General features: G+C 45.4%; 1 protein-coding gene across 11 annotated transcripts in view; it reads right to left on the reverse strand.

The window, feature by feature from the left end:
* DMD (dystrophin) overlaps nucleotides 1–27,836 on the reverse strand; it is a 2,199,436-nt gene that overhangs the window by 1,576,255 nt on the left and 595,345 nt on the right. For all 11 annotated transcript variants that reach the window (XM_074994601.1, XM_074994607.1, XM_074994584.1 and 8 more), the window contains exons 6-7: nucleotides 23,246–23,418; nucleotides 3,175–3,293 (exon numbers count right to left, since the gene is read on the reverse strand). In XM_074994601.1, coding sequence (XP_074850702.1) covers nucleotides 3,175–3,293; nucleotides 23,246–23,418 — 292 coding nt within the window. The remainder of the gene's footprint in view (nucleotides 1–3,174; nucleotides 3,294–23,245; nucleotides 23,419–27,836) is intronic.

The raw sequence follows: 27,836 nt of genomic DNA on the forward strand, positions 1-27,836 counted from the left end.
GGTGGTAGTGCATGTCTTATTGCTTAAACAAACCAATTTATAAATATTGACTAGGAACGCCCACTTTAAAACACTTCAAAATAAATTTATTCCTTAAAGCAACCCCACAGAACACTAAACCAACAATAAAATGGAAAACTTAATATTTCAACCACCTTTGTGCATGGGAATTTAAAACAACTGGGAGTACAATATCAACCCCTCTAATATGGAACTCTTCTCTGGCAATATCTATAATCTGGCATGATTTTAGTTAAGCTAAGCAGGGCCTGCCAAAGCAGGGCCCTCTTCTATTAGAATGCTGAAATGTGTTTATATTAGAAGACATTTGGGGCAAATTAGAGCTAAATAACAGCACAGAGCACTAAGGGCCAGGACTGGTGGCTGTAAACAAAGTTGATACAACCATTATCATTAGTGAAGCCAAGTTTCCTGTGGTCCCATAAGTTTGTTTCCAGCCACCAGTTCTGGCTCTCAGTGTTCTGTGCTGTTATTTAGCTCTAATATACCCCTAAATGTCTTCTAAGAGCTCAATAAGCAGTGGATGTGTTGGTAATGTGATAGACAATGTTCGCCTCGTGTGGTCTGGCAAATTCTCTCATCCAGCACGAATCAGCTCCCAAGGGTGCCAGATGAGAGAGAGATTCAACCTGTACAATTACTGTGTAACCCAAACTGTAAAAGCCAACTGCAGTCAAATTGAACAAGAATTGGCAAGCCCTGGTTAGCTCAGCTATTGCTAGAATGTACTTGACCCCCAACATTCTGAATCTGGATCAAAATAAAAAAAAATGCTTAATAGCCATCCATAGGGCACATTGGGCTTATCTATACTTCCCCCACCTTCGAAGGGTGCATATTAATCAGGGTGATAGGAGATTACTAATGAAGTGCTGCAGTGAATTTTGAGGAGTAAAGACACTTTAAAATAGTGCAGGCACTTCAAAATGCCCGTGGCTACACACATACCAGCACTTCAAAGTTGCCACTGGAGAGAATTAGCCTATGAAGTGCTGCATATTCACCGCAGCACTTCATTAGTAACCTCCCATCGCCCTGATTAACATACCCCCTTCAAAGTTTGGGGCAAGTGTAGACCCACTCATTAGGTATAAAGGAAAATCACTTTGGAAAGAAGCTAATATCTTCATGTAGAAACCTCAATAACCAATATTTGAACGAATAAAAACATTCACTCTTCAAAAGGTAATTTCCCAGCTGGAATAAACCTGCCTTGCGACTCAAATGCACATAAGTGCTGCTTCAAAATAATAAAATAAAAATCCTGCTTTCATAGTGCATATATAACATGATTTCTACAGAATACAGACTCAGTCTCTTTAAGCTGGTAATATTTCTCAAAAGCAAAAACAAAAGATTTCAGTTAATACATTGCATTAACAAAACAAAACAAAGAAAACAAAGGAATGTTCACAAGTTACATACTTGCCCTATTAGTACAATAATGACGTGGCATGATAAAGTCATATGTCATCACCACAGAAGTCTATGGACATTTTTGCTATCTTTTATGAGTTTCTGACATAGTGGCTAAAGAGTTTCATTTTGATCAAGTACTAGTCAGAGGACATAGTTCTGTCATCCAGAATATGCTCCACAAAGAATACTTCGGCATGACGTTAATAAAACTGGTGAGGACTCCAGAAACTTTCCAGTAGCAATCTCCTCTTAGTTTTGTACTGACAAATCTGAGCATGAGCTTAGAAATAAGTTGGCCATCATTGTGAAGAAAGGCAGGGATTCATTCTGAAAGTTAACTAGCCAGCATAATGAACAGACTTGCTAGTAATAGGATTGAGTTATGTGTATTACAATTCATGGGATCCTGCTACTCATGAATTTCTCATTAGCCTGTGAATATCCCAAAGTAACACATACCAAAGAACTATTTTAAAACTAGTAGCAGACATATTGTTTTATTCACTATTCTGCTTAAAATGTTATTCTTTTAGTTGCACAACAAAAACAGTTAACAAATAGTTACAGAACATCTTAAAAGAATAAGTATCCACAAATTATTCATTCGACTTATTTGTCAAATTCTTATAAATAAGCATATTAAAAGGAAAATTAGACTGGTTGATAAATATTTGCTCACTCTTGAAAGGAGGTATTTCAGGAAAATATATAATTTTTTAAACAAATAGTTCAGCAAGTTCTAGCCAAGGTCTTGTTGAATAAACAGATGTACGCTAGGATTTATCTTGAACATTTTTTGCTGGCAGGTGGAGAGGTGAGGGAGGAAATCTTAGTTCCACTGAAGTCAATGGACGATTGCCATTGAATTGAACTGAGTAAGGATTAACCCACCTCCCATCCCCACCTGGGTATACGATGTACACACCAGTAAACCCAAGAACCAGTCGTGAACTTCTTAAACATAATGCAATTTTATGCCAAAGACCTAATGGTGCCGATCTCAATCAATTTGGAACAGTTTGGGTGGCTTGATGCAAATTCAGGAAGTTCCTGCATTGTTCATAAACATTTCCTACCTCTGCAATAGATGTTGGAAACGATCAACCAGGATGACACTCTCCTCACCCTGACAAAAGAAGGTGCACGGGACATATGTTGGGGCTAAGACATGAATAAAGAATGGAAAGGCTGAGGCAGAGGGGAAAAATATTTACACTCTTCCAAGCCATATCTTTAAAAAACCGATGTGGTTTTTTACTCCTCAAATGTGTTCTGATAGGGAGGAAGTGTAGATGTATGAAAGAAAGATGGGTTTTCAAAATTAACATTGGTCTTCTCCCGTTGAAGTGGATATAAAACTGAGTTACATCAGTGCTGATCTGTTTTGGTCAATGACACCATGATGAACAACACTACAAGTTAATAACAACCTACAGAAAACTAATTACACATACCTTTAATCAATATAAGACAGCACAATTCAAAATGTCTGCCCCTATGAAGCCGTTCAAACATATATACTCCCTATTAGTCTTTCAAGCTAGTTAGACTGAGTACTGGCTCCTCGTTTTTGGAGGGGGGGAGTCACTTATTATACTATACTATTTAAATTAGAGAATTTGCATTTATATGTCACCTTTGAATATCCTAGTGCTAAGAGGTCAAACTCATTTTCAACCAAATATGCAAAACGTTGATTTTTAGATACAAAAATTGTGCATGATATCCACTAACCTTCAGGATCAAGGAGTTTCTCAATACCTAAGTGCCGTTTGGCAGTGTTGAAGGCATGGTCTAAACGTTGTAGTGCTGACTGTTGGCAAGCTACAGTGTTCCAATCAAACAGATCTGGTCTAAGAAGAAGAGAGAAAAAAAGCACTATTATCAACACAGTTCTCCTTTCCTTGACATTTTGTTTAATTCTAGATATTGACTGCTATCCGACAACTGCGTATAACAAATTTTATATAGAAATACATAAATCTCAGCAGAATAGAAGTGTGTAAATTCAATCAAGTGACTCAGCTGATATCAGTGAAGCCATAGAGCACAATTTAAGTGTTTCACAAACAGAGGCAGAACCAGCAAGATTGATTTACAGTTGAGATACACAATCTATGACCTTGCATTATCACTTGTAGTATTTGCAATGTAATTATTTTTAGTAATTTGATATCCTTGATATTTCAACTAAGAGGTGTATATGGGAATGTAAATTTGTTATCAGGCACACTGGAAAAGAAAGTTTAATATGGTATACTGCAGTTTAATCAGAGTGCCTAACATATAGAAAAAAAGCCAAACAAAAAAAGAAAACAAATTACTTTATTTATGCCCTGGACACATACAATGTTCTGAAGTAAATCAGAGAGGCTATCTACTAAATTTAAAAGCCTGTGATTAGTGTTGGCATACCTTGTTGTGCTATTTAAAATTAGTGAATAAGAAAATAGTTTTAAAGTGTCTCCAGCTAGAATTCTACTGAAGACAAAAAAGTAGGCTGTTATAATGAAATGAAGCAATTTATTTGCTACTGACATGGTCTTACTGAAGCAAAAGCAAGATATATCATTTATCCATAAATTGTTTTACCAGTTGTTCAGTTACCTTTGCTCTGTTCTGTGATTTTTTTCCTGAGGTGGGAAAGAGTAATTTTCATGATTGCATTTCAGAAAAGTGGTACTGTAAATGGCTAAAACTGTATGTGTATTTAAATGTGCCTGTTGCTGTAAAACAAGCCTCAATATAACTGATCTTACAATTACGCAAGTATGAGTAAACAGAAGGCAAATGAGCTCTTGCTACTGCCAAATATCAGATTTTACTTTGCACACACTACTGATTACTTATCCTTTTAAATTTAATCAATGTGCTTGATGGCACTGCTATGCATCTTGTGTCAATACACTAACATTGATTTTTTTTTCATATGTCCACGATTGTCTGAACTTTTTAAAGCCTGGAAAAATCCAAACTATATGTGAGTCTTAACTACAGGGATAATTGCTTTCAGGATCAGGCTCTAACTACAAAAGAAAAGCATGGAGGCTGGATTACAGTCGCACACAGCGAAGGCTGAGGGTTTTGTTGTATAAAAAGAAATGAGGCTTACATCCACAGTGTCACTGGAAGTCTGTGGGGGGGGTGGCAGGGGGGGGATAGGGTCCCTGGATCTTGGGGTGTCACCTCAGTGGGGTTATGTGGGGGGGGCATTTATTAAATTTCTATTGGACACCATTAGTTTACATGCTTGTGGTAATCAGTGGTTCATAAGGGTAATTCTGTACTTCACCTTACCATAACAGCCCTTATGTTTTGTTCAGATTTATGAACATCCTCCATTCCCAATGTGTTTCTAACTCTGTGGTTCTACTGCATAAGTTTTTGTTCTGCTAACTGGCCAGGTTTTCACTGACATTTGGATCCTGTTTGTGGAGAGAAATGTACTGATGGCTAATAGGTTAGCCTGGTTCATGTGAGGCAAATGGACGCCAGGTGTGCAAGTATAGTAATGTTTCGTGATAGGAAAATAGAGTATTTTCAGTTCTGTAACAGTAAAAAACCCAGCAAGTAGCACCTTTAGAAGGTTGTGCATATTCAAAATAACCTGTGAAAATTAAAAAAAAAAACCAAAAGCTTATGTTCACATTACTATTTTGTCTGTTGGCTTTACTTCAGCTTTCGATTTAGTTTTCTGAAAGCAAATGTCTCTCCCCAGTTTATTTCTAGTTTGCATTTTTCAGTTTTTTTATATGTATTCTTCTTCTTCCCCTCTACGTCCCCAAGAAGCAGAGGCAGCTGCAGTTAACTGCTGCTTTCTTTGGCACTTGCCTGGCCTGAGTTCAGGCATTTTAAGGAAGCAGATGTGCAGGAAGCTAATGAATGCCACTTATTTTCACTTAACTTCCTGATTAAAAAGTAGCCTCCTGGCAAGGGAAAGCTTGACACTAGGGATATATTACAGAAGACAGAGAAATTCCTTTAAAAGCCCTTCGGGGAAACCTAGCTGAGTGGTTTAAAAACTCAGCTGCCCTAGAGTCTCAGGCCGTGTCTACACTGGCACCAATCTTTGAAATGGCCATGCTAATGGCCATTTTGAAGATTACTAATGAGGCACTGAACTGAATATTCAGCTCCTCATTCGCATTAGCACGCTTCCGGCCGCGGCGCTTCAAAAGCACCGCTTTCGAATGCCCATGGCGCAGCGCGGCTACACGGGGGTCCTTTTCAAAAGGACCCTGCACATTTAGAAATCTCCTTATTCCCTTCAGCTGAGGGCTGCTTGTCCAGACGGGGGTCCAATTCTGCTGAAAGGAATAAGGGGATTTCAAAGTTGGTTGGGTCCTTTCGAAAAGGACCCCTGTCTGGATGAGCCGCACGGCAGTGAGCTCCGTCAATTTCAAAGTGCTGTGGCCGCCCGCATGCTAATGAGGCACTGAATATGTATCTCATCACTTTATTAGTAATCTTCGAAATGGTCATTTCGAAGTTTCGGGCTAGTGTAGACGTAGCCATTGTGTTTATACTAGCAAGTCCTTTTAAAATAATATTTGAAAGCAGGGCCTCTTTTGAAAGAACCTGGGGAGCATTTACATACAAAATGCTTTCTTATGAAATTATTTTCGAAAGAATATGTCCCGCCTTTCAAAGTTGCTCTTCCATTCCTGTATCAGGAAGAGCACCCACTCTTGAAAGACTCTTTCAAAAGAAAATGTGCTCCATGGGCCACTCTTTCAAAAGAGGGGGTCTTACATAGCACTGGCCAGCTGGAGCACGGCCACGCCCCCGCTAGAACCAGCACGGCTCTATGCTCCTGTGTCCGGCCATGTTTAAAGATGCAGGGACCCAGAAACCCTGTGGCAAGAAGCTGAGAGCTTGCTAACAGCAGAGAAGGCACAAGCCAGGAGCAGCCTGCCCTCCACCTGACAGCCCAGCTTGCCAATGCACCACGCCAGCAGTATGACCAGCAGCCAAGAGCCCCTTGTTCCCCAGGGACCCCCCCTCCGAGCACACCAAGGGCTCCCAGGAGCCTAGCCCAGGCCCCAAAATGGGCCCCTTCATATACCAAGGCCAAAGTAAAGGACTTCTTTGGACTGTGGAGGAGGAGGAGGTCCTCCATCCTATGGCTAGCCAATGCCAGAATGCTGCGGAGTTCATCTGACTGTCAACTAGCCTGACATCCTGCGGGCATCCCAGCTGCACACTGGATCAGGTCAGATCCAAAGTAAAGGAAATCCAACAGGCTTACTGCCATGTAAGCGATGCGGCCAGCCAGCTGGGGGCAGCCACCAGCTGGCCCCACTACCTGGACCGTGACGGGCTTCTAGGTCCAAAGGATGCAGCTAAGCCATAGGCTGTCTTAGACACTGTGGCGCCCAAGCCACGGCCCCAGTTTGAGCCTCAGGACCAGCTGGAACCCTTGGGAAAGAGCCGGGGCCAGGAACATCGAAAGAGGAGGACTCTCTTGTGATTGCAGTCCACTCCAGCTCAATGAGCCAGGTCCCCTTCAAATTCATCAAGGGACCCTCAGGTAGGTAACAGTTGAATAGGACATCCTGGGACATGGGGGTGGTGCCCACCCATGTTACAGCTGGCAGTGGGACAGCTACACTGTCACCAGCCCCTGTCCAGGCACAACCCAGATGACCATGTCCTCCATGCCACAGGGCAGGCCACAGGTAGTACTCAGAACTCACTCCCATAGACAGCACCACAACTCACATGCCTGGGGGGGGACCACTCCCAGTGCATGCCCCACCCATGTGGGGACCCCTTAGTGCCACCGGGCCATTAGAAGGGGGGAGTGGCCACAGGGGGGGAAGGGCATGGATCATGGATCATCATCCTCCCCTTATGTCTCCACAGCTCCACCTTATGAGGGCTGGGCAAGTCCCATCCAGGGCTGTGAAAGCGCAGCTGCAGCTGTTGAGGGGGTTGAGCCACCATGAAGCTGTGCCCCCACTGCTGCTGGGAGGAGGAGGCCATTGCATACACAGCAGCCATCCAGCAACAGACTGCAATGCTCCCTGAGGCCTGGGGTGAGGTCACCCCTGCTTTCCCACCGGCCAGCTGACATTGCTGCCCTGATCCCACCAGGCCTCCCCACAGCAGCCCAGCTGCAACCTGGCCAGTGGCTCGTGCACGCCAGGGTGAACCAATTCCCTCTGTCTCCCTACCCCTCCTTGCCCTTCCTTCCCTACTGCTGGGCCCATGACCACAGCAGCCCTGCCCCACCCACACCTTGCCATGGACCTGGCCCCATCCCAGCCCCAGTCCCAGCCCTGTGGAAGTAGGGGCCCACACAGCCAGTGTAAGTCATGGACCCTACCCCTGCCAAGGACTGAGGTCCCCCACCCCTGCCCCGGGTCCCCCGCTAAGTTCAGGTGACCCCACCCCAGCCAACCACAATGTGCATTGTTCTCCTCCAATTCTCCCATGTATATATGCCCTAGTGTCTGGTTTTTACATTAGGAAACAGTTACAAGAGTTAGATGAACAGTTTATTTTCACTCACCCCCATGGCCCGTGTGATTGTTGCGGCAGCAGTGGGGGGTGGGTGTAAGGGAGGTTGTGGTGGATGGTGCCTGGGAGATTGTCAATTGTACCCCTGAGTGAAGGCTTCCCTGAGGGCCTCCCTGACTTGTACCCAGTTCTGGTGGACCTGGTAACATGGTTCAGTAGCTGGCTGCTCAGAACCAGGGCCTGCCTCGGCAGCCCACCCCTGCACAAAGTGTTTCTGCATACTGTCTACAATATTCATGCTCCCTCCACTGTTGGCATGTTCTGGAGGCCGACCTCCAGGCACAGGATGAGGCCCTGAAAGCACCCCTTCAGACAACCAAATGCCTGTTCCAGTGTTTCACGCTGGGTTCAGATTCGGGCACTCATTAAAAAGGTCTTAAGTGGGGTTAGTCTGCCCCATGTAGGATTGCTTCAGCCATGGTTGCAGGAGGTAAGCAGCATCAGCCATGGTTACAAAGGAGCATGTTCAGGTCCCCAACCAGGAGCTCCCACGGGCGGGTTATAGGGCCCCCCTGCATACTGCATCCAAACCAAGAGCTACAAAAGACCCGGGCTTCATGGGCTCACCCAGATCACCCCTTAGAGACATCCATGAAATGCCCCCTGGTGTCCCCAAGGGCCTGAAGCACCACCGGAGTGCTTCTAGTTCAGGTATTGTGGCACCCCTTCTAGTTCAGGTATTGTCCTGGGCTGTGGTCCAGGGCCTAGATGGCAATGTGCTTGCCATCCAGTGTGCCAAAGCAACTGGGGAAGCACAGGATGGCAAATCCCACTGTGGTGTCGTTGAGATCCCCACCATAGATGACCCGCTGCAGAAGAACAGTATTGATCACCCTGATGACGTGCATGTGAGGAAGGGCATATGTACTTGTGAGTGTGTGGCAGGGTGCCCATAGCCCCCACAGACCCCCTCTCCTGTCCCCTCTAGGGTCCTCCTCCCTGATCCCTGATGGGGTCCCCAGTCCACAACAGTCCCCTTTGCCTGGGACCCCCTTCTCCTCCCCCCATGGTGGATATGTGACCTGAGTATGCCTGACCTCCATGAAGACAGCCCTGACAGTGGCTTTGCCCAGCCTGAACTGGTGGATGACCGAGCAGTGGCTGCTGGGGTGGTCAGCTTCCAGATTATGACAGCAATCTACTTCTCCGGGGGGAGGGGGGGGCTGTACACGGGTGCTCTGGTGCTTGAGCGTGGGGACGAACCAGTGTCACGGCTCCTGGAATGTCTGCTTTGTTATCTGAAAATTCCATCATCCCATTCACCCATCACCAGCTGGTCCCACAACTTGTTGCTGGTGGGCTAGCACCACAGGCACCAGACACAATGGGGAGTGAAGGGTACCCCATAGCAAGGACCTACAGGACCATGGCAAGAGGGGTCAGTCATCGGGGGCGGTACAGGCCAGTGAACATTACCGTGGCCAGGAGGTGCAACAGGTCATTGGAGATGTTCCCCTTGGGTAGCTGCAGAAGGTCCATGGAGGTCCACACAAGAAGGGCTTCATTCCGTGCACAGGGTCTGCAATGTTCTGTGTTGCAAAGCAACCCTCAGTATGTGCAGGGCAGGGATGCTTGGGAAAGGTTCTTTCAGGGAGTGGCTGGGTGCAGGCCCAGAAGGGCTTGTCCGCCATGGAACCCTGTCTGCAGCACTTCCTGGCTCTTTTTTTGAAAGGGATCATGTTGCTGTGTGGACAAACTTCCAAATGAGTGCCTCAACCTTTAGAAAGGATGGACTGGAGGCTCGATCCATTTTTTGTGAAAAGACACTTGGTTTCAAAGGTCAATCTTTCAAAAGATGGCTTTCAAAACTGCGCTGTAGCATAGAGGTAGCCACAGAAATATTGCTTATTTCAGAGTAACTATATCAAAATAAGCACTATTCCGCATCTTAACAGTGCCTATTTCAAAACAGTTGTGTTGAAATAGGTGCTATAACTCCTGCAGTGAGGTTTACCAACTTTGATATAATGCACCCTCTATTTTGAATTTATTTTAGAAGAGCCTGTGTGTAGTGTAGACAGTAGAAAAGTTATCTCAAAATAAATTGGGTTTGTGGCTGTAGCCTAAGGCTGTGTCTACACAAACCCCCTTCCTTTTGGAGGAAGCGTATTAATGAGGTGGTTCAGAAGTTGCTAATGAGGCACTTACATGAATATGCAGCTCCTTATTAGCATAATGGCAGCCACATGTGATTTGAAAGTGCCACTTTTGGAACTCATTCCGCCCATGTAGACAGGGGCCTTTCAAAAGGACCCCCAGACTTCGAAAGTCCCTTCTTCCTATTTGGTTTTAGGAAGAAGGGGCTTTCAAAGTCCAGGGGGTTCTTTCAAAAGGTCCTGCCTGCACCGGCGGCACTTTTGAATCAGAGGCGGGCACTGTTATGCTAATGAGGCACTGCATATTCATGTCAGCACCTCATTAGCATCTCCCAAAATGTCTCATTAATATGCCCCCTCCTTTTGAAGGGGGCTTGTGTACACACAGACTAAGGCTACGTCTACACGTGCACCCAACTTCGAAATAGCTTATTTCGATGTTGCGACATCGAAATAGGCTATTTCGATGAATAACGTCTACACGTCCTCCAGGGCTGGCAACGTCGATGTTCAACTTCGACGTTGCTCAGCCCAACATCGAAATAGGCACAGCGAGGGAACGTCTACACGCCAAAGTAGCACACATCGAAATAAGGGAGCCAGGCACAGCTGCAGACAGGGTCACGGGGCGGACTCAACAGCAAGTCGCTCCCTTAAAGGGCCCCTCCCAGACACACTTTCATTAAACAGTGCAAGATACACAGAGCCAACAACTAGTTGCAGACCCTGTATATGCAGCACGGACCCCCAGCTGCAGCAGCAGCAGCCAGAAGCCCTGGGCTAAGGGCTGCTGCACACGGTGACCACAGAGCCCCGCAAGGGCTGGAGAGAGAGTATCTCTCAACCCCCCAGCTGATGGCCGCCATGGAGGACCCCGCTATTTCGATGTTGCGGGACGCGGATCGTCTACACGTCCCTACTTCGATGTTGAACGTCGAAGTAGGGCGCTATTCCCATCCGCTCATGGGGTTAGCAACTTCGACGTCTCGCCGCCTAACGTCGATTTCAACTTCGAAATAGCGCCCAACACGTGTAGACGTGACGGGCGCTATTTCGAAGTTACTGCCGCTACTTCGAAGTAGCGTGCACGTGTAGACGCAGCCTAAGTGTCTACACAGGAAGTAATGTCAACTACACTCTTCAACTTAGGAAAAAAGAAATTACATGATCAAATGGCTGTTAGATGAAGCTAGGAAAATTCAGAATTGTAAATAAGTGTTAAAATTTATGCTTGAGAGTAAACATCTGAAATAAGTAGTTCTGTAGCACCTTAAAGACTAACAATAAAAGCTGTTGCATAGTGTTGTAACAAAGTGGGGTACAGCCTGAAAACTGCTTAAGTAGAAATCCTTAACACTCCGGTTATGTCTACACTACAGCATAAAGTCGATTTTATGGAATTAGTTCAATTTTACAATGTGGCTTTCTTTGCCACAAGTACCATTAGTCGACATTAAAAAATTGATTTTATTTTATTTATTTTATGCTGTAGGCTTAGAGTTATACAAGTGTATACCGTGTCTTGTTTATTTTAGTGTTCTGTCTAATCTACAGATCAGATCTACTTAGATTTACAAAAAGAAGAATTTGCAAAAATATTTTATAGAACTAAAAGCACAGTACAATGGCTTTAGAAATAGCTTCCTGCATACGGTATGTGTTTTTCATGCAAACAAGGTTAATTAAACCTATTTCTGTTGAATTACAGTTTTAAAATATAAAAATTCAGGTATACATCTCAATTCTGCTGAAACACAAAGCAAGATCCTATAATATATTTTAGAAAACACTTCTTCAGAACAGGGGGGAAAAAAAGATTAATAGCATATCTAAAAGGCTATCTTGCATATGTTACAGAGCTAATCATATTGAACCCACAAAGTGTTCTTCTGGAATGAAATAATCCATTAAGACCATTTTCAATACAGTTCTATAAAAACAACACCATGAAGTGTTTTTGTTTTTTTTTAAACAGATTGAGTTTAAAAAATTGTGGCACTTCAGTAGAGATATATTTTCCTAATTCCAATTAATGTCAATAGTATTTACATAAATACACACAGTAAAAGTTTAAGGTTGAAGTTCCCTAAATACGTTAATTCTTTAAAGTTAATTACCTTGCTGCTTTTTCCCCTCATTTAGTCTGCCTCGTTCCTGACCTCCTGTGCTTCCTCCAAGGAAAAATTTTTAGGGCATTTTCATGTGAAAATTACATTAACATTAATTTACGTTAACCCAAGGAAGAACAGGAGTTTCATGGTTTGCTTGATGGTTAGTATTTGAGTTTTAGTTAGTTAAGTGCTCAGAATTCCAGTCAACAGGAGTTGCTGGTGCTCAGCAGTTTATGCGGAATGAATCCACACCTCAATATGCATCCAGTCAGTAATGTCAATGGTGATGCTAGAACAAATATGACCTTCTATGGCAAAAGCAGGAGCCTCTGCTATTCAAGGCAAAAAACCAGCATGTGTAACAGTAGAACCGCAGCAGTTTGCATACTCTCTGGAATGAGGCTCTGCAAAGATACAATTCCCTGCTTACACACATGATAATTTCTCACATGAACGGATTCAGCATATACAATATGGTCTAAGCAATACTCCCCATTCAGAAGACAACATACACTTTCTTGGAACATCTGGGCCACAGATGCTCGTTCGCTAATGAACTCTGAATGAAAAACACAGAAGGGGATAGACCCAGAGCAGGAGAAGGCGGGAGAGGAGCGTAAAGGAAAAGACAAGAGATGGAATGGGGAACAAAAGAGATGGCACAAAGCAAGTTAGAGAAAGAATTAATGGGATAAACCAGTGGAGGAGGAAAAAGTAATGAGGTGCGAGAGCAAGAGAGAAATGGAATAAGGGAATGGGAAGAAAGAAAAGGGAATGAGCTAGACAGAAATGGGGTGGGAAAGATGGAGTGAGACAGAAAACAGATAACACACTGACAGCTCATGTGCACCTAGAGCAAACTGCCGTACTGATGGCCTTTTCACTAAGACAAGCAATATTTCCGTAACTGAGATTTTTTTTTTCTGACAGTTATTACACTGGTCTCAGAATACTGACTAAGGATGGGTGAGAGCATCAGGGGATTGGCTCAGAGCTCTCAGTCACAAGTATCCCCACTGAACTTGAAGGTATTTACGCCCCGAAGTGTGTCAAGAATCAGTTCCAGCTGAGGATATAGTGTCACCCACTACAAGAGTCCAATGGCCCCCTGCCTGGTGACAATAGCTCCAACTAGTGTCACCTCTTGGCAAAAATGAAGCGGGAGGGGTTCCCAACCCAATTCTACTCAGTTTCAAGCTGGGGATCTTGGAAGAAGCAGCCCTCCTACTGGACTGTGGGCCTGTTACCCCTAAGCACACTCTCTGGATTACTACCTACCTTAGCCCCCAGTGCCTCAGGCCCCATTTTGGGCTGGACTTGTGTTTTCTGCAGCTTTGCCCCCCAAGTCTCTACCACTAGCACTGGACAGTCATCACCTTCAGCTTCCCAATGGCTTCCAGTGACATGGTGATGAGGCTGTATCCTGGTGACTTCCCAGTGGGAGATTACTGCACTCATCTGGTTTCTTCTGTGGTCAGTGATGCCAGTTCAGCTAACCAGAGGCTGAATTCAGTTTGTTTCAGGCTGAGTTGGCTCCTGTTTGCATGTAGGCCACTTCTTTCTGGCACCCATGACTATTCCAGTAGCTTATAGCTTCTTGGTTTTTGATTGGCTCCTGCAGTCTGCCCACCCCCTGGTTTAGCCTGGTTTAGCCAGTCAATGAAAGCTTGGCTTGGGGGAGATGGCTGCAATCCAGCTAGCCTGTTATTGTGCATCCCCTCCCCTCTTCTGCCAGCTCACTGTGTGCACTAGCAGCACACTTGTGACTGTTAAGGGACTTAAAAGTTCCAGTTCCTTCTTTCAGCTCTACCTCATAGACCTGGAAGGGACCTTGAGAGGTCATTGCATCCAGTCCCTTGTACTCACAGCAAGATCTATCACCATCCCCTCCGACTTTTTTTAATCAATTTGACCCAGATCACTGAATGGCACCCTCAGGGGCTGAGCTCACAACCCTGGGCCTTAGCAAGCCAATGCTCAAACCACCAAGCTATCCCTCCACACACTGAGTACCCAAGCCTGGGACATCACTTACTGGATGCCTTAACCACCAACAGGACACCACTGGAAGAGGGTGAGTAGGGGTGGAGGGAGGGTCCAGTTGTAAAAATCCCAAAGCATGGGAAGAAAAACCCTAATCCCAGCTGCTGCATAGGGGGAAGCCACTCCCCGTACTGCACACTCCACCAGGGCAGGGGAGCCCTGTATGTGCACCTTTGGTGGCAGCAGCATGCACAACAGTGCTCATGTACCTTCAACTCTAAGTTCCAATCCTGACTAGTTCCTTCCAGTGCCCGAGCTGTCTCCGTGTGTGCTGCAGCAGAGCTGGCATAGGGCAGCTTGCAGGACAGTGGGGTGCATGGGGAGACACAAAGGTAAGGAGAGGGCAGGTATTGAGGGCCAGGAGACAGGCATGGGGGTGGCAAGTAGAGACCAAAAGAGGGTGAGGGGAAAGGCATGTAGGATTCTGGGCAAGGGATAGTAGAAAGGAGGAAGAGGAAACAAAAAGAAGCCAGACAGAGTTCAGGCATGTACTATGGGAACACAGAATGCACCCCAGGGGATCCAGTCACAGAGTTTTGCTTGTTCTCAGCCTCATTTTGAAATGGGATTAACTTGCATATCAGCTGTAGCATGTGGAGAACCTCAGTTGTCTTCCTGTATTCAGCTTCCAAAACATCCTTGCCACCTGTCTAGTTTCCATATGGCTTTTTATGTCAAAATCATGCCACAGAGTATTTGTATTAATAATAGCAGTCCCCTCAAAAGTGAAGATGTGAAGAGTTAATTTACACATGAAAAACAATTACATCAAAGTACAGAACCTAAAAAGATCTACACATAAAGTGCTGAACTTTTCATACTGAGTTGTACCATCTCTGAACTGAAGCAAGACTATTCAGTTCCTACAATTTAAAAACCATGTAAATCCTTGCAGCTGGTATAGGCACAATATAGAGCTTTTCATGCAAGTTTACCATTTGCTGTTGCCTGACTTTTGAATATTAATGTGACTTTAATGCTCTCCTACTTCAGTGGAACTGCTTCACCTTTGTCTTATTGCAGTGTGGCTCTGATGAGATTAACATATACAGTTTTGCTTCACTATATAACAAACAATGCAGTGGAAGATTGGGACCACTATTTCTGTAATATCTGGGGTTTTTTTTAACATGGAATTATTTATCTCCATAATGTGAAAACTGTGGTTAGGCTGTTTCACAAAAATGATTATATTTACTGGAGACGAGTTACTTTTGGCAGACCTTAACAGTTGTGCTTCTTTAACACAGTATGGCCGTGTCTACACTAGCCAAAAACTTCGAAATGGCCATGCAAACTGCCATTTCAAAGTTTACTAATGAAGCACTGAAATACATATTCAGCGCCTCATTAGCATGCAGGCGGCTGCAGCACTTCGAAATTGATGCGGCTTGCCGCTGCGCGGCTCGTCCATACTGGGCTCCTTTTCAAAAGGACCCCACCCACTACGAAGTCCCCTTATTCCCATCTGCTCATAGGAATAAGGGGACTTCGAAGTAGGTGGGGTCCTTTCGAAAAGGAGCCCCGTCTGGACAAGCTGCGTGGCGGCGAGCCGCATCAATTTCGAAGTGCCGTGGCCGCCCGCATGCTAATGAGGCGCTGAATATGTTTTTCAGCGCTTCATTAGTAAACTTCAAAATGGCCACTTGCACGGCAATTTCGAAGTTTTTGGCTACTGTAGACGAAGCCTATATGAACCTAATTCTGTGTCACTGAAATCAATGGGAGTTAATCAATTCACCGCCACAGACTACCTATGAAAGCTGGATCAAATAACAGTCTCACTCTGCCTCTAAGGCCTTGATCTGTAACATAGAAATAATGTAATTTCCCCACATCACGTGGGTGTTTTAGCGATAAACATATTAAAATGATTGTGAAGTTCTCAAATATCAAGGTGACTTGGGCCATATAAATACGTGAAACAGACAGTTTTGCCAATGTCTCCAATTGGACTACAATTAGACTGTCAGTAGGGTGCTGCTTTTGATTCCTACGAAATGGTTTCATTCCTATATATGAGCCAATAAGACTGAAATCACAAATGAAAGGAAAACAGAGCAAAGGAACAGCTGAGAGTCACTGTGATGACAGAAAGATGGCATTTAAAGAGAAAATGACGAGAAAGGACAGTCGTTATCAACTAAGGCAGTGAATAAGTTTTTCCAAAGCTAGTGTTAAAAGACAGGCACTACTGTTGAGCCTACTGGTGGTTCATTTCCCCCTAGAAAGAAGTGGGTAGCAATGATCTCTGTAGTTTTATAATAAAATAGGAAAAGAAAACTTCTTAAAATAAGTTCTTAGAATACCTCACACCACCCTGTCTCCATCCCCTCCTTGCTAGACTTACAGATTCTCTGATGCTTCCCTTCTTTTTTCCTTAACTTTTCTTTTTTGTTTTGTTTTTGCATTTGCTTGTTTAAATATTTGTATTTTTATTTAAAAAAAAGGCAAACAAAGGAAGACACTTAAGGTCTGCACACTCATCACAGTGATGGCTGTGTCTACACTTCTGCTGCAGTGCAGTCAGATTAATGCTGGATTGTTTTGCTTGCTAGATGGTGCTAACTTCTCATAGACAACGCTCAGGGCTCACTGCCCTCTCCTGGATTGCATGCCTCAAGTGGGTAATAATAAGTTAAGTCTTACTGTGCTGCTACGAGGTGTATAATTAAAAACAGTATCTGTCTAACAAAGCTGTCAGCTAATGCCTGCTGCTATTATGCAATAGCACAGAGTTGGCTATTAATGGCTGGCATGACATGACAACTCATCCCCTCCTGTCCATGAAGCAGACAGAACAAAATTACAAATTTTATTCCAGTCCTTAGCACTTTAAAACAACCTACAATTTAGCATCCTGAGTTCTAGATCCTGGCTTCTCTCCAAGCATCACTGTGGCAACTTAATATGTTGCAGTTTCCCCCTACTGTGGTTAACAGTAGATATGAGAGAGATCTAGTCCTCCAAAAAAAGCTCTTTTTAAGTAATTGTTGGGGAAAAATACAGGTAATTTTCTCCAGTTTAGAGAAAAACGACTTGCTGACCATGCTTTTTGTTTGTGCAACTTCTAGATGTGACTGGGTTTTGATGGTTAAGTTATTGTCACTTCACCTCTATAGAATTCAGCTCTAATCTGAAAGAGCATTATGAAGTAAATTGTGAGTCCCTATCCACCTCCACACACACACACAACTTTGAGTCACAGTGTAGTACTACCACACAGTTTTTCTGCCCACTCACTACAGCTGCTACTCCCTTCACAGACTGGAACAAAATTTTATGTGCTTCCACTGTGGGCATGTGGACCACTGGATTTGTATAATCATTTGCAGTTCAATACAGTTCAATTTCACATTTATATTGCAAACTATAGCACACAAACATAGAAAATGACATTAGAAGTTTTAGGTAGCTGCAGTTACTACAAACCTGTTAATATAGCTTTAATTTACAACCCCTAATGTCAAGTTTCAGGGAGTAAGCATGGTATGGTGGGAAGCTAGAGATGAAAGTCTTTCTTCCAAATTTCATGTTTAATATTGAATAAGTATTCTTCTGTGAAAAGAGATCAAACTACAGGCTTGCTGTGAAACTTAAGCATGTCTTCAATATTAATTTCTTGGAGATCCTCACAGAGGTTACATCTACACTAGAAGCATCTGTCTACAGAAGCTACTGTTGGAAGAGATATTCCAACAAAACTTCTGTTGACAGATTGTGTCTACACATAAAAGTGGATCAATCTTCTGACCTGTTCTCTCGAAAAAACTGCATCCCGGAGCATCTACATTTTTTTTTTTTTTTGACATTGCCTCTGTCTACACCACAGAGTTTTGTAGACAAAACTGAGGTTTTGTAGACAAAACTGTCAGTGTCCATACAAAAAATACATTTTGTCGACAGACACTGTCAACAATAAAGGTGTGTAGATATTCAGGGGGCCCTTTTGTCAACAGAGTGGATCAAAAGATCTATCCACTTTAATGTGAAAGTAGACCTGTTGACAGAAGTTTTGTTGGAACATCTCTTCTGACAGTAAGTTCTGCAGATAGATGCTTCTAGTGTAGATGCTCCATAACTTTTGTAGACAAAACTGAAGTTTTGTCTACAAAGCTCTCTCACGTAGTAGTAGCCATAAAGTTTTACAGAATTACAAAACATTCCTCCCCCACAATAAAATAATGTTGAAGGCTTCTTAAAGTAAATTTCATCCAAAAAAGAAAAATCCCATGGTATCATACAAAGGTTAACAAATGACTTTAATATACAAAAAGATGCAAGGGAAAGTGTGGGGGCACACGCGCGCGCACGCACACACACACACGCCGCGTCTACACGTGCCGGCTACTTCGAAGTAGCTGCACCAACTTCAAAATAGCGCCCATCACGGCTACATGTGGCAGGCGCTATTTCAAAGTTGACATCGACGTAAGGCGGCAAGACGTCAAAGTCGCTATCCCCATCAGGAGATGGGAATAGCGCCCTACTTCGACGTTCAATGTCGAAGTAGGGAACATGTAGCTGTTGCGCGTCCCGCAACATCGAAATAGCGGTGTCCGCCATGACGGCCATCAGCTGAGGGGTTGAGAGACGCTCTCTCCAGCCCCTGAGCTCGATGGTCGCTGCGTGCAGAGACCCCTTAAAGGTCCCCGCCCCCTGCCTTCCTGTGCAGGAAGCTGAGAGAGCGTGCAGGCGGCAGCCCAGCCACGTGGCCAGACTGCACACTCCTCTGCAGCCACATCAACCCCCCACCGCTGCGATGGCCAGCCCCCAGCCCCCTAAGCGCCCCCAGGGCACCCCCCTCCCCAAGGGGAGACAGGGCTCCCAGACCAGCAGCCAGGCTGGGAAGCGGCAGCGGGGCCCCTCCTGGACGGAGGCCAAGCTTCGGGACCTGCTGGGGCTCTGGAGTGAGGAGAAGGTGCTCCAGGTAATGGGGAGCAAGAGGCGGAATGCGGATGCGTTCGCTCGGCTGGCCGAGGGCCTGGCCGCCCGGGGTCACCCTGCCCGCACTCCTGACCACGTCAGGAGCAAGGTGAAGGAGCTGCAGCAGGGTTACGCCCAGGCTCAGGATGCGGCCGGCCGATCTGGGACCGTCCCCGTCACTTGCCCCTTTTACAGGGAGCTCAGGGCCATCCTGGGCCCCCGGCACACCTCCTCCCCTCCAGCCACTCTTGATACCTCGGCCGACGAGCCCCAGCAGGCCCCAGAGGCGGAGTCCGCCCCGGAGGTAAGCCCCGCACACCAGAGGCCCCCCCAGGAGCCCACCCCTGGGGCACCGGAGGAGGAGGAGGAGGAGGAGGAGGGGGAGTCCTCCTCCAGTGACGTGGGGCTCAGGATCCACATCCTGTCCCGGAGCTCCAGCAGGGCGTCCGCCCACCGGGTGTCCCCCGACCGTGGGAGTGGACCATCAGGTATGTACCCCACTGGCGCACACCCCCGGGGTTGAGGGGCAGGGGTAACAGATATGACCAGGGCCCTCCACATGCCCAGATGACCATGGCCCAAAGGACAGCAGTGGCATGTCCCTCAGAAGAGTGCATCAGACCCTGCCCCCGCAGCACGACAGTGCTATGCCCCATCCCTGGGGAATGGGGTAGCGGAACCTAGGGTCCCCCGGGGGGAGAGGGTGGGACACCCATCAGCAGCAGCAGCAGCAGCATCTCCCGGGGACGGGGATGGGGAACCAGCAGCAGAGGGGTGGGGAGACAAAGGCCACGGCTCGGGGCCCACACTAACAGCTGTCTCCACTCTTCTTCCCCCCGTGTTCTGCAGCTGCACCATCGGAAGGACCGGAGAACGCCAACGAGGTGTCAGTGGTCCTGGAGAGCCCACCGGGGCCATCACTCCAGGCCAACCCCTCGGCTGAGCACCGACCAGCCCCAGGGTGGGGACGATGTCAGAGCCAGCACCATCCGAGGACGGCGACGGACCTCCAGCTGCTAGCCATCCTTTGTCGGCAACTGGAGGTCTCCGAGCAGCGCCTGAGGGTGGAGGAGCGGCGCCTCGAAGTCCAGGAGTGGGCACTGGCCTGGCGCCAGGAGGTATGGGGGGCCTTCATGCGCACATTTGAGCTCATCGCAGACTACCTGGCCCCCCATGCCACACCAGCCACTGCTCTGTCCGCCCTGCCTGCTCCACCCGCCGCTCCAGCCGCTGCTCCACCCGCCGTTGCACCGCCGTCCGCCACCGAGGGCCCTTCCGCCGAGGGGGACCTGGGGCCAGCTGACACCCGCTGGCCTTATCTCCCAGTCTGCCCGGCCCCCAGCCAGCCCCGGCGTGGGCTGTGGCTGAGGCGCGGGTCACGGCTGCCCACCCCCAGCACTGGACATTAGGGGATGTGGGGCCCAGGACATGCCCCCCGCCCTTTGTATATATTCCCTTCACCTATCTTTTGTAAATAGCTTGTATTAGACCCCTGTTCTGTTATGTTATGATGATACCTGCCCCCCCATGTAAATAGTTCTCCCCTTCCTTGTCTTCCCCTTTTTTTCCTTTCATCTTATAATACGTATATATATAATACTTATTTTGGCTGTACATAGTTATGATATAATAATAAGAGTTCAACATATATATTCTGGTTTCACGAAAAACATGTCTGTTTTTATTTACAAGAAAAGTCGGGGGTGTGTGCTCTTGGGTGCTCTGTGCTGTGGGCATAGGGGCAGGGAGTGTTGTGGAGGATGGGGGAGTACAGTGAGGGGCCTGCCAGCATTCACCCCATGGCCTCGTTGAACTGGGTCCGCAGGGCCTCCCGGACCCGGGTCTCTTTGGGGTCCACCTGGTGACTGGGGGCAGCGGGTGGCTGCACGTGGGCCCTGTCGGCCTCCACAGCCCAGCCCTGAAAGAAGGCCTCCCCCTTGCTCTCGACGAGGTTGTGGAGGGTGCTGCACACACCCACAATCTGGGGGATGTTGGTGGGGCCCGCATCAAGGCAGGTGAGGAGACACCTCCAGCGCCCTTTGAGGTGCCCAAATGTGGGCTCCACCACCTGGCGTGTGTGGTTCAGGTGCATGTTGAAGCGCTCCTGGCTGGCTGACAGGTGGCCCATGTAAGGGTGCATGAGCCAGGGCCAGAGGGCGTATGCCGCGTCTGCGATGACGCAGAGGGGCATGGTGGTGTCCCCCACAGGAATCTCCCGCTGGGGGATGTAGGTCCCCACCTCCAGCCGGCAGCACAGGCCCGAGTTCCAGAATACCCGGGCATCGTGGGTGCTGCCAGGCCAGCCCACATATATGTCCAGGAAGCGGCCCTGGCTGTCCACCAAGGCCTGGAGGACCACTGAGTGGTAGCCCTTCCTGTTTAGGTAGCGTCCTCCACTGTGCTCCGGGGCGTGGATGGGGATGTGGGTCCCATCCAGAGCCCCGAAGCAATTGAGGAAGCCCAGGGTGGCAAAGCCCGCGATGGCGGCATCCGGGTCCCCAGGCCTCACGAGCCTGTGGAGGAGCAGGGTGTTGATGGCGCGGACAACCTGCAGGGGAAGCACATGGGAGAGCACTAGTGAGGGGTGTGCAGGGTGTGTGTGGCCCTCCCCTGCCAGGGCTCCCCTCCCCTCCCCTGTCAGGGCTGCCTCCCCCTCCCCCCGTGGGTCCTCTTACCTCCATGAGGACAGCCCCCACGGTGGCCTTGCCGACACCAAACTGCTGACCCATGGATCGGTAGCTGTCTGGAGTGGCCAGCTTCCAGACAGCGATGCTGACCTGTTTCTCCACACTGAGGGCACGCCACATGAAGGTGTCCTGGTGCCTCAATGCGGGGGTGAGCCACTGGTATAGCTCCAGAAATGTCTGCCGGCTCATGCGAAAGTTCTGGAGCCAGCAGTCGTCGTCCCACTCTCCGAGCACCAGCCGCTCCCACCAGTCGGTGCTCGTGGGGTAGCTGTACAGCTGGCGGCGTGTGAGGCGGGGGGGGGGGCGGGGTGCTGCAGGGTTGGGGGTTGCTTCCTTCTCCCCTGGGGGCAGCTCCTCCTCTGTGGCTAGGATGTGATCAGCTGTCTCCTGCATGGCATTGAGCAGGGCGAGCACTGCTCCTACAGGGGAGGCTGGGTGGACCTCTGGCTGCTGCTGCTGCTAGGGGTCCATGACTGCGTCGCTCGAGGTGTGCGTGCCTATGGCTCTGCAGACTGCGTGCTGTGCAGGCTGAGTGTGTCTGGGAGGGGCCCTTTAAGGGAGCGGCTATCTGTTGCCCTGGAAGCGCTAGTCCGCCCTGTGACCCTGTCTGCAGCTGTTCCTGGCACCCTTATTTCGATGTGTGCTACTTTGGCGTGTAGACGTTCCCTCGCATCACCTACTTCGATGTGGTGCTGCCCAACGTCGACGGCACCAACCCTGGAGGACGTGTAGATGTTATTCATCGAAATAGGCTATTTTTGATGTAGTGTTCACATGTAGACATAGCCACATACACACAGATACAGGATACCCAGAGCAGCAGTGTAAAGTTTGTTGGCACAGATCAGAGCTGTCCAAATTATTTATAGATGGCAAAGGCAGAAATGAGTTCTAAAGATGACCTCAAGAAAAGAGGGAAGCACATTATGGTGTAGCATTAAGGATGTTTATAAAAAAGAAAAAAATACTCTCTCTATTTAAATTTTGCAGTTAATATGGATGGTAGAAGGATAAGCTCCACATTTGCCACTGTTTTTGCTTATCTGGAGGAAGCCTCTTACCGGTAGAAGTTAATTAAATAGCATCAGAACATTGTTTTTTTCACTGTAATGGTTGTTTATCACCACTGAAAATCTCTCTCTTCCCAAGTTACTATGCATATTGAATGCAGTACAGGAGGAAGAGGCTGTGGGGAGAGCAAACAAGACAGTTGCCAGCACACATGTAGGCAAACAGACAATAGTTTCCATTTCATTTCCAAACAGCTCCATTTCCTTAGTAACTTAAAGTATTACGCATTTTGAAGTTTTACCTCTGACGTAGGAGTTTAATTCTGCACAAAATGAGCCATTGTTCTAAAACCAATGTTTCACAATTATCTTAAAATCAATTTGCTAAAATGATATGCTGGTTTTCCTACCTGTGACTGTGGATGAGTGCATTGAAAGCCAATCCATCAGACCAGCAAGTGGTGAAATTGATAACATTGACCTGTGGGTAATTGCGAGTTGACTGGCGGACCCAACTCAGTAAGATCTTTTCACTGTTTGTTTGTTGCAAACCAGCCATGATGTTTTTCATTACATCTTTGACCTGCATTAGGAGACAGAATTTCATCAGTGGTTGCACATTTTTATTGAAAGTAAACTCTGTTTGTGATCCAAAGAGGTACCAATCCTCTTATCCTTCAGCTTAAAGTGCTAAATAATGGGGTCTCACAAGTAAATAATTATGAGATACAACTGATGCCATTATATAAAAATAGCAGTGAAGTCTGACTTTGCTAAAATGTCCAGTTTTTATCAGTCTTCCTTACATGTGTATGCACTGTATTCACCACTACAACAAATTCACAGTCCCACTACTGGATATAAAAGATACTTTCAGGGAAGGTGTTCTGCATGGGGCTCATCAGTAGAGACAGTTTATTTGGAATGAGTTTTGTCTTAAACATTCTCTTACTTACAATAAGTACAAAGGTAAGTAAATCAATGGAGAGCATTAATGAGAGCTAAATGTGTCCACTTGATACAGAACAGTACATTTTCCTTGAGTACTGTATAAAGGTATACTTAAATATGCAGAAAAGAGATGAAGCACACCCATTTAAGCAGTACTGTATGGGTTTTATTTTCATGTGATTTTTTCCTGCATTCATTACGAATTGTAAATCATGTCCTGCTCCTAGCAGGGGGACATATGCAGGCTTCCCATTGTTACTTCACTGTAACAATAATCCTTAGAACTTCCCAAAGGACAAACCCTGAGTCTGATAAGCGTGCTTAGCTTGAAAACCCAACGCATTTTCTCACCAGGCTCATTACTAGTGACTTTAATGGTAACGTCTATGAGCTAGTACCTAACATTATGTTAGGTTGTCTTTAAGAGAAGGTTTTTGGTTTTATAATGGTATAATCTCTATTCAACTACATTTTAACTAGTATTAAAAATCCACGGGGATAAAGGAATAAGTATACAAACTGGACATGTATAACTTGCCCTGTTACCCACTTTTTGTTTCATTATGAATTTTTATCAAATATTCACTAAAGAATAATTTTTAGATTTGAAACATTTAGTATGCATCAACACCTCCAACATGGTGACAATAAGAACATCCATGAATCTGAGGGACTCCCTGTGTGTGTGTGTGTGTGTGTGTGTGTGTAATAAAGACATCAAGTAATCAGAATTTCACATACATGGTCACTAAGCAATGCAGTGAACATTCTATAGTAATACTGTATCCACATATGAGGTACTATTTTATTATTCTTCCCGACATACTTCAGTTTGGACTCTATTTAAATAAATCATAGCACATTTCCTTTAACAATTAACTAAGAAAAGACATATTAAGTAACAGTTACAATTTTACCTAACTATTTTACATGTCCAGATGTATTAATGAAACATAAAAGATTTGTTATTACATTTTTTATGCAATGAGAAAACATGATTTTCTGAGAAGCAATTTGTTTTTCTATGCCTCTGGGATGCATGCTGCCGGAGGATTACACATCATATGTGTGAGGATATTTCCTCAATTTACAGATAAATGTACAACAATTAAATTGTTTGAATTAAATCAACTCTAAAACTCTTTTCGACATCAATCCAAAATATGTTTTTCTTCTTAGCATGTCCTGTAGTTTTACAGTAATGAATTAAACAAACAGAAGACAGATTTAAATTCACTTCAGAGGGTCCACACACAAAGTTGCACCAGTTTTACTAAATGGATTTAAACAGCACACTTTCAGTTAACTATGCACAGTTTTGTATCGACAACACTAAGAATATCAGATTCATTCGACCATAAAAGGATGAAATCTCACAAAAGCTCCCAATTACAAACAGACCAATTGGCTGTTACTTAAAGTTCAGTCTGCTGCTGAACAAAACAAGATTAGCTCAATAATGGGGTCAAAGGTGAGGTTAAGTTGTAACTTTAAGATTTTTATTGTTGTTTAGCAATATACTTAAACTTTTCAAGAACTCAGTATGCTGATACAACATGACATTCACAAGTAATCAGGTAATATGTTGGCTTGGGCACCACAGGATGATGTAAATTTTGGTATCAGTGGACATACATATTTAAGGTGAAATCAAGTTCTGTTGCAGACAGTGGCAAACTGGCTTTTCTCTGAACAAGATTTTAAAACATTGAGACTGCGTCTACACTAGCCCAAATCTTCAAAATGGGCATGCAAATGGCCATTTCAAAGATTACTAATGAGGTGCCTCGTTAGCATGCCGGCGGCTGCAGCTCATTGAAATTGCTGTGTCTTGCTGCTGCGTGGCTCGTCCAGACAGGGCTCCTTTTCAAAATGACCTCAGGAACTTCGAAATCCCCTTGTTCCTATCTTCTGATAGGAATAAGGAGATTTCGAAGTTGGCGGGGTTCTTTCGAAAGGGAACCCTTCCTGGACGAGCCGCACGTCAGCGAGCCGCGGCAATTTTGAATAGCTGTGACCACTGGCATGCTAATGATGCATTAAATATGTATTTCAGCGCCTCATTAGTAATCTTTGAAATGGCCATTTGCATGGCTATTTCAAAGATTTGGGCTAGTGTAGACAAAGCATGAATCATTTTAAATTTCACATTTGGCAATGTTCTTTTTTCTTATTTTGCTTATTAAAGTTACTTTGCCATTGATGAAAGGTACCATTTATGTGCGCTTTGATAATTTTAAAATAAAGTGAATGGAATTATTGTCAATAACAATAACTGCTCATTTGTCAATAACAAAATTTTGTAATGGCAGTTTAAATCCTTGGTCCAGATCTTATGTGGCCTTGCAGCTTGGATAGTTGATTATACCAGTAGATATATTCAAAATAGCAAAATTTTACATTCACTCACTTTTGATTGTCATAAATGGTTACACAAGATGTCAGGTAATAGTAATATCAGTCTTGGGCAGTTTAATCCAATTTATACCTCTTCCTGGATATTTTGAGCTTTTAGGTATTATTTTAACATGCCAATTTGAAAGTCAATACCATTATGTTCACCACTTTGAAAAGACTATGATAAATGTTGTACAAAATACGCCTTGTGAGGTATTTGAAAACTCAGTCTGCTGACTTCTCTTGCCCTGGTAAAATCTGTGTGGCAACATTATGGGTATAATTATAAGATTCTACCATATAGCATTGCTATAACATGTTCCAAAGTTAGAATGGCAGGCCAACACCAGTTTTCAGAGATTAAACACTGATCAGCAGAGTCAACTAGGTTGCCAGTTAAGCGTCCATCTTCTGGCAGGTCGGGAGGCACGAGAAAGTTTGTATTTTCTTACAATAATCGTTCAAACCTCACTCCGTAAAAGACGATGGCTGGGGCCACAATTGGCCAAAATCTCTAAATGGCCATGCTAATGGCCAAATTGAAGAATACTAATGAGGTGCTGAAATGGAATAAGGGGATTTAAATGTGTGGGGCCTTTGGAAAAGGACCCCCGTGTAACCGAGACATGCATGTTCAAAAACGGCACTTCTGAAGCACTGCAGCCAGCAGCATGCTAATGAGGTGCTGAATATTCATTTCACCGTCTTATTAGTATTCTTCAATTTGGCCATTAGAATGACCATTTCAAAGTTTTGGACAAGTGAGGCCACAGCCTCCATGTCACAATGACTCAGAAAGGATGTTCCTAGCACAAGAAATTAAATCATTAAGGGGAAAGAAAAAAAAAAGCACTTGACCTCATTCTTCTTCACCACTTCTCATAACATCATCAACTCTTAAAGAACTGAACTGGGGAAGTGTCTTGGCTGGGAGGCTTTTCAGCCTGTATAGCCTACTGTAAGCTTATGAGAAGAAAACAATTTTGCTTTGAAATTCACTTAAATTTTTGACCAGCATTTATCTTTATATTGCTTTTGTAACCAATCTTTGTACGTCTACTTCTAATCCTCTGAATTTTTTTCTTTCTGTAGTTAAACTTTCCTTCTTGTTTTATTTTAACCAATGTGTTTTGACAAATGTGGGAGATGAAACACCTGCTTTTCTGCTTCCCTTTGATGAAAATTACTTCCTGTGACCTTCCATCATGCAGTATGATGTCGGGCAGTGCCAGATGGACATTTTTGGGGGACTGGGACTTTGATGGCATCACCCTTTATGTACTTCATAAATAGCTGGCAGAACATTCATGTAACATAGGTAGGAATAATTTTGCAAGCCAGAGGCAGTGTCAGAACAGGCAGAAAAGCAGTGTAAAAGGCACCCCAGTTTGGAGAACTGAGTGGACACAGGTGTTCAACAGTCCAGGAATGCAGCCTGAGGAATGTCACAGCCATATTGTGGGCAAGCACCACAATCATGTGGAGTTATGTATTTCAGAAAGTCTACACAAGACATTAGTCACCTTCAGGTCAAGAAACTGCACCTCTATGAAAAAGATTGGTTTGTTTGTTTGTTTTAAGCTGTTGAACCCACAAGCTGAAGAAACAGGAAAAAAATGCCATGTCTGTGGCACGTGTCGATTTCAGCTTTAA

The sequence above is a fragment of the Carettochelys insculpta genome, chromosome 1, assembly GCF_033958435.1.
Source record: "Carettochelys insculpta isolate YL-2023 chromosome 1, ASM3395843v1, whole genome shotgun sequence".
NCBI classification, from domain to species: domain Eukaryota; kingdom Metazoa; phylum Chordata; order Testudines; family Carettochelyidae; genus Carettochelys; species Carettochelys insculpta.